General features: G+C 38.2%; 1 protein-coding gene across 1 annotated transcript; it reads right to left on the bottom strand.

Annotated features, from left to right (window-relative positions):
• Nucleotides 1–512: 512 nt before the first annotated feature.
• On the bottom strand, nt 513–6,814 carry LOC149832006 (aspartic proteinase A1-like). Its single transcript, XM_090014261.1, has 13 exons — nt 6,327–6,814; nt 5,268–5,328; nt 4,451–4,545; nt 4,221–4,333; nt 3,970–4,138; nt 3,838–3,877; nt 3,664–3,728; nt 2,843–2,956; nt 2,466–2,530; nt 2,213–2,369; nt 2,022–2,141; nt 1,000–1,088; nt 513–855 (listed from the first exon to the last, which is right to left on the bottom strand). Exons 1-13 carry the CDS (start codon nt 6,678–6,680, stop codon nt 771–773), a joined length of 1,527 nt encoding a protein of 508 aa, XP_089870387.1. The 5' UTR covers nt 6,681–6,814; the 3' UTR covers nt 513–770.
• Between the last annotated feature and the right edge of the window lie 627 nt (nt 6,815–7,441).

Here is a 7,441-nt window from a genome sequence, read left to right on the forward strand (position 1 = left end):
CAAACAGGTCAGATCAAAGATGGAGGTTTTGTACTTTCTGGCTCTGAATCTCCATGTATTTAGCTGTTTTGGATATGCACCGTTTGCATCACTAAAGAGTGACATCTATACACAAACAAAATATGGGTGCAATGTTGTCTCCTTTACGTTTTTCGTAAAACTGCAGATCAACCCCAGCTTGGTTGGTATGAGCTGTCAGTTGCACGTCTCCTTGTGGTGGGACGTTGCAGGTTCAAACCCTGGTGGTACGATGAACAATAACTGGTGGGAGTCGGGACTAACCCCAGCTTGCCTTTCAAACAAAAAAAAAACAAAGGCTGAAGATCAACTCGATGGTCGTTTCAACGAACCACATTAACTACCCATGTGACAACATACGAGACAAGTCGTGTTGTTATCGGTTTCTTAGGTGAAGTAACTTAACCGGAACGAGATTCTTAAGACATTTAACCCTTCTATTTATGGTTTCGAAAAAGTGGTAAAAGTACGCTTGACACAAGGTACCAATGCAATTATGGACGAAGCTATGCAAATCTCACACTAGGCCAAACGCTTCACAAGTCACAACCTATACAAATCCTCTGGGATCCGGAAACAAAATGCTTATGCAATACCCACCCCAGCAAGTAACATCAAAGAACGGAAGCAAAAGATTGGGAGAGCCAAAGAGGAACTCCACTTGACAATATGTACATATCACACCATAGGATTGTCCAGTAGCATGTTTTTTATATATAACTGTACGGTGTCTACGAGATCAAGCCAGAATTTTAAGCTGATTCAGCGAAACCGACTCTAAGATTGCCATAGTCGAACACGGTGTGATAGACTCCCATGAAAACATCTCCCAAAATCCTGCAGAAGGAACACCACACGATTCCTTATCATCATCGACTACAGAAAAACCATCGTAACAAGGATATATATATATATATATATATATATATATATATATATATATATATATATATATATATATGAAGAGGACCACCACCGTACCAGAGAGGCCCGCGGGGAGGAGGCACATCCAAAGCTGTAAACCCACTGATGCACTGAGCAGCAGCGCCCTCTCCCACCTTCAGGATGTACTGGTCCACCAGAAACAAAGTGGGTCAGAGATTGGGGGTACATACCCAAAAAGACCCAGCCACAACAGACACCTAATTTTCCCACCATATATATAAATATATATCATTTCATAAAGGAAGAATGGATTGTCTTGTAGTTGGACAAAATTTCTCCAGCTTATAAAGCAAAACATCGGCAAAATTTCTCCATCAGCTTATAAAGCAAAACATCAACAATCAAAACTGAACTTGGAAACAGCCGTTAAAGAGTATTCTAGGCAAGGTAACCGAAACCAAATATGCAGCTGTAGGAGCCTACTGTAGGAAATAAACAATGGAAGAAGTTCACGGGGCCAGTGAACACCCATCAGTAGAAAGGGCTCAATTAGAAGGGAGGGTTAAATAAACTCTGCTAGTTCTAATTTGTACATTGAGAATGCTCACAGGAATTTGATAATAGTTGTTCTGGTAGAGGAGAAATCCAAACTTTTCACTAGTTAAGAGCTATGAAAATAAAAAGAAGAGACAGATTTACCGTGCCATATGATATATGGCATAAAAAAAAAACTTTTGAAGTCATAAAAAATGTTCAATATTTTAAAATGTAAACATTTTACTAATTTTTTAAAGCATCTAAACATTTTGAAATGAGAAAACAATAAAAAGTTGACACGCCTTTGTCTGCAAAAGCACAGACAGGAAACGAAGAGGGAAGGAAAACAGGTAACAGCAAAAACATATAAATAACACGACCTCAAAAAAAAAAAACAAGACGATAACTCTTAAACATACTGTAGTAAGAACTATTTAATCTCATATTAACAAAAATAGACACGTAAAATCTTAAACAGTAAATTTAAAAGGATACCAAGTTCCCCTATAATACATAAAGAAGGTTTTTCAATCCTTCTCTCTCCAACCGTTCATGACACTGGAAGAAAGTTCATTTAGTACCTGTTCCGGAGCAAGGTCAAAAGTTTTGCCACCAATAGTGAATGAAACCTTTGGCATGCTAGACAAACTGTTGCAGTCAACAGCCGACTCTCCCATGGGGCTTGGCAACCGCTCACAGAGCTGCATTGCAGCTCAAGAAATTAGCTCAGTTATCACGAAAGTTAAACGGCAACAAGTGTAAAATGCTTCACCTGATTGATGTAATTCAATATCTGCTCCTCTGTCTGATTCCTCTTGATCTGATTTTGCATCCATACAACTGCCATCTCACAGGCAGTGCAAGTAGAATCACTCTTTGCAGAAGACTTCTCTATGTTTTCCTTGTCGACAACACTTTCGATGACCATGCTGTGAAACCAATAACAAAAGTAATGTTTCAGATCAGATTTGCAGGACCGAACAGAAGTACGATATCACTTAAAATTTTTGGGGAATAGACCTGACCTGACATCCCGAGTGCCATCAAATTCACACAAACCAATCTTAGAACAGATTTTCTGGGGTTGTGCCTGTATAGTACAGAAAGTTTCATAGCACCATCCACAAAATTGAATAAACTACAAAATCTATTCTTTTCTCAAAGAAAGAATTTTCTATGCAGGCATCGTTCATCCATGCACCAGCCCCTAAGGGACATTACTTGAGATGAACATACAATAGTTACAAGCATGTTTTCTTTGCAGACCTGTTCCATTTGAAAGACAGGACCAAAGATGTCTTGCTGTCGAGTATGACTTAATTTCGCACACAGCATGAAAACAGGTTCATTTCAAAATTATACAGACAGACAGTTATATGTCACTGTTTCAGTAGTTACATACCTGAGATATCAACATTTCCATAATCATATCTCCATACTGAGCAACAACGGCTTTACACTGCTGACTCACAACACCTGTTGCTCCAATTGCATGATTTATTTCAGCTATTACAGCCTGAGATATATATAAGATATCACATGAACAAACGATTTGAGTGCTTAGGATGCAGAAATGTGCAGTCCGGAGCATAATATTGAATGAACAAACCAATTTACTTCTGACCATGACAATAAGAGAAACAGACCATTTTGATGGCAATAGCACAAGTTTAAAACAGACCATTTTGATGGCAATAGCACAAGTTTAAAACAGACCACTTCATTATATGAAATCAACCATAATTTTGAGAAAAGCAAATAGATGAAGCGATTCTTCTACATGACATGCATATTGTTTGCAACTACAACCACTTGTCATATTATTTGGCACAACAGTATCTTGATTCTTGACACTTGAACATTTCCTCAGGAATGTGGCACATGATTACAAGTAAAATTGTCTCTTTTTAGAAGAAAACATCTATAGTTTCATATAAAAATTGGCAAAAATCTATTTGTATAGCTCTACAGAACAAAATCAGTCCTTGAAACGCCCAACTGGAACTTGCAAATTTGCACAGGAAATTTTTCTTAAAGATTAACACAAGAAACAAGAACAGAAATTTGAGGAAGAATTTGCAAAAGAAAAGAGAGTATCTAGCAAGACGGTAGATTCAAAGAGTAGCATCTTGGTGAACAATGTGAACCTTTAACTCTTGCAAATAAAGAAATACATGGGTTCCTAAACCAGATATGTTTGGATAGCTTAATGTTTACACATACCGTTGGACCAGCAATTAAGGAGGTTCCTGAATCTGCGATAGCTGCACAACCTCCTGAACAGAATCCTGGAAATTAAGAGCACTTCTATAAGGTTATAATTATGAATGAGTAACATCATCAATGAAGACATGTTAAGAGAAAATTAGTAAAATGTGCAAGAGCAGGGTTTATTACCAGTTGTTTCACCACCAACAAGGACATCACCAATATCAAACTGGTAAAAGGGGAAGGAGAACACATTTTAAAGAACATACTATTTAGAAAGTTAAACAAGAAGTGAATAAAAAAAATGCATGTGTTACCCACCTGCCAGTAACCTTTTTGAGTGACAGGCACGTAAGTGTGCTCACCCTTATAGTGATTAGGATCAGCACCTCCAAATATAATTTCTCCTCCTTCCTCATCTTCAGTGTTTCGGTTTAACCAGAAAGAGAAAACAGGTTCTTTCACAAGACCTTGTTTAATCATGTTGTACCTGCGAAGACATGCATTCAGTAATCTAATGTGAAACTCTTAGCAATGATGCATTTTATATAGTTCAAAACTAGAAGTCCTACCAAACAGGAACAACATTCCCGACTGAGATTTCCTTGAATCCTAGCCCAAGAATACCATCAAACTTGGCAACCAAGAATGTAAGGCTGGGTTCTCTAGTAGCTTCAATGAAAACCTGTGGAGAAAGAAACATGTAAATAGGTAAAAATGCAAGGGCCATATCTGAATCGAGAAAGATACCCTACAAGAGTAAACATATTGCTACATAGCTAACACAAGACAGAAATCCCACCTGATCTTTCACAACAAGGTCGCCCAGTTGAACATAATCTTGACTCAAGAATCCAGAAACAGATCCAGTCCCATAGTGGATATCACAAGACTTGCCTAAAGAAATAATGCACACAAATTACTTTTAGCATTCTTTTGGCAAATAAAGTCATAGTAAGATTTAGAACAAACAGTAAACACGTAAAAAAAAATGAATTTTCATCTGCCCCCGAGAAAGATTATTCAACTGCTTTCATTAGGAAAAAGATCACTGACATTCAACATGGTCTTGAAATTATAATACTAAATTTTCTTTTCTTATAATAGGATATTTTTTAACAGATTGAACTTTACTCATTTTTGTAACCTGGATGTGATGCAACCAGGCATATTCCCTCTACAAGGTTGCCTACCACTGAGTTCAGCAAGTTTATGTCCTTTATAGAATGTTATATTAAAATTTTCAGACAAAAATGTATGCCCCCCGTCTGAGAGACCGAACAGCTTCATAAAAGCCCAAAAGCACTTTCTGCAGCCCATGCAAGTTCATTAGTGGGGCATCAACAGTAACGTTATCTGGGGCAATATGAATTCCTTTGGGATTAACCTCATGTGGTGTAAATACCTAAGAGAATCCATATAAGCATCAAAAAATCCAATTGATCCAAAGTTTGCATAGGATTCACATAAAAATTCAATCAATACATCCAGAATCTGTTCATCCAAACCATATGTACAATGAACTGAAAGACCATGAAAAATGCATATACAAACATGATCATGCCTGTCAGGTTGAAAGATGCTACAGATGAATCAAACATAGGTGAATAAGAACATACCGTTCTTCTCATAGGTGCTTGAAAGGGACGCCTTGAACTTGGCATGGAAGTAACACGCTACCTACAATAAGAATTGCAAGTCATTTATTCAAAAAAACCCTTCCTCCATATTTTGGAAAGCCCATAAGATCAAGAAATAATTAACTGTAGCACTACATGAATAGGTATCAGAGCCAGAAGTATAGAGGACTTTAAGTCCGACATGGAAATAAAGCACAAGACCACAAAACCTTGTCGTATACCATCTTCAGACAATAAATTCACTGCTAGATATAAACCATGAATTCCATATGAAGAGGCAAAGGGATCAAATAACATCTCCCGCACTTAAATTACGCATTTATTAAGAGAAAACGGAACACAACAAACATTTACATATTCAATCGGCAAACGTCTGAGACACAAAAACTGTAAATGACGCACCATGGAGAATCCAAAATAACTAGTAAGAACTTCATAAATAGATGATTAAGAAAGCTATCGTCTTCCATACTAGAATATAGATTTGCAAAAATCTCAAATGACATGAAAAAAAAAGAGGAACAGTAATTCCCGTTTCTGATTGACCCGTGTTTTTAAGGTAGTTTTTACATTAGAATTTCTCTTATGAACGGAGATAGTTTTTACATTAGAATTTCTCTTATGAACGGATGGTTTGTACATTAGAATTTCTCTTAGGAACGATCAGGATTTAGAGTATCACCTTCTCACTCATGTAACGACCAGAAAGAGAAATTTTTAAACAGGAAAAAAACGAGAAAATTAAAAAACTCAAATTTTTACACTTTGATTATCAAATCCTAGCCTTTCATGTCCGAGAAGGAAACGATCCGATACCAAAAGGACCGCCTTTACTTTTCCTACAGAAGGAAAGGAAAGAAGCCTGAAAAACAAAAGAAGAAAAGAAAACGCCCAAATTTCTCGACTCGTTCAACTTGTCCAGTCAACAAGAAAAGACCATGATTATGAGATATACAAAAAACAAAAAGAGGCAAGCAGCAAACTTCCCAACGATGATGAGAAAAACCACAGACAAAAGAGGAAAGAAGAGAAACTCACCGAGAAGTAGCATTTGGTGGAGGGAACCCAGAGGTTGGAGCTCCCAGTGTCGAAGATCACCGTAAACTTCTGCGGCGGCGAGCCTATCGCGATCTCTCCAAAGTACTGAGCGTCCATATAGTTCTTTAGTCCAATGATATCGGCGTCTCCAGAATCCTCGCCCAACCGGTTCCCTCGGAAGCCATGCTTCGCCCCTCCGGCGTCCTTCGACGCGATCCGGTGCGCGAGCAGCCGGTCCTGATCAAGCGGCCTCTTCTTCAGCCCGATTTTCACCAAGCGCTCCGCCGAAACGGAGGAGAAGAAGAGCACCGCCAGGAGCAGAACCGCGGCGAGCGTTTTCCGATCGGTTCCCATCTTCTCTGTCAGGAAGAGCGTCAGATTCCGGCGAGATGTCCCCGGAAAACCGGCGAATTCCAGCCGAGAAACGAAACCCTAGAGTGACGGAAAGCGTGCCCGAGAAGGAACTGAGAGAGGAAGGCAGAGTGGTCGAGCCATGAGGGATGAGAGAATAAGTAGAATATCATAAGGGTATATTCGTCAAGCTGTTACCAATTTGGTGATAGAAGGACGCAAATACCCCTTTTCCTTTTGAAATTGATCTTACGCTTTCCGTGGCTTTTAAGTTAAAGTTAGACTAATTTTATGGAGGGATGGTTTTGTCAATCCACGAATTGATTGGACCTGTTACGGTAAATTCTGGAAAAAATTGTGAGCAACTACCTTTCAAAACCAACTCAGCTACCGGTCGTTACGTGGTGGAGGGAACGAGCGTGGATGCATTTCAACCGTCAGATTAACTAGTATTGCTTAGTGACCGTTGGATGAGATTGTTGTGTCAACTTTCTCAACAAAGTGTCTCGATCCTTTTTATATTTTTTATTTTTAATTTTAATTTTCATGGAAGATGATGCAAGCAAGATTGGAAGCACCTATCGAGATTCTTAGTCAAGGACAAAAGCTTAGGCTTTGACTTATTTTAGACCAAAACACCCTTAAAAAAAGAAACTATTATTGACAAAAAATGAGTGTCATTTAAACAAAACCTAAATTAAGTAACAAAGTATCTGTCATTAGACTTGGTTTTGGTAAATCAAGTTTTTCTTTAAAATTTGTTT

This window comes from Nuphar pumila, chromosome 7 (genome assembly GCF_984573655.1).
Source record: "Nuphar pumila chromosome 7, dmNupPumi1.hap1.1, whole genome shotgun sequence".
NCBI lineage: Eukaryota > Viridiplantae > Streptophyta > Magnoliopsida > Nymphaeales > Nymphaeaceae > Nuphar > Nuphar pumila.

Coding starts and splice junctions, on each gene's coding strand:
- LOC149832006 (XM_090014261.1), bottom strand. CDS start 6,680: ATGGGAACCGATCGGAAAACGCTCGCCGCGGTTCTGCTCCTGGCGGTG. Junction 2,957..3,663: donor CCTTAATTGCTGGTCCAACG/GTATGTGTAAAC, acceptor TATATATCTCAG/GCTGTAATAGCTGAAATAAA. Junction 856..999: donor CCTCCCCGCGGGCCTCTCTG/GTACGGTGGTGG, acceptor TTCCTTCTGCAG/GATTTTGGGAGATGTTTTCA.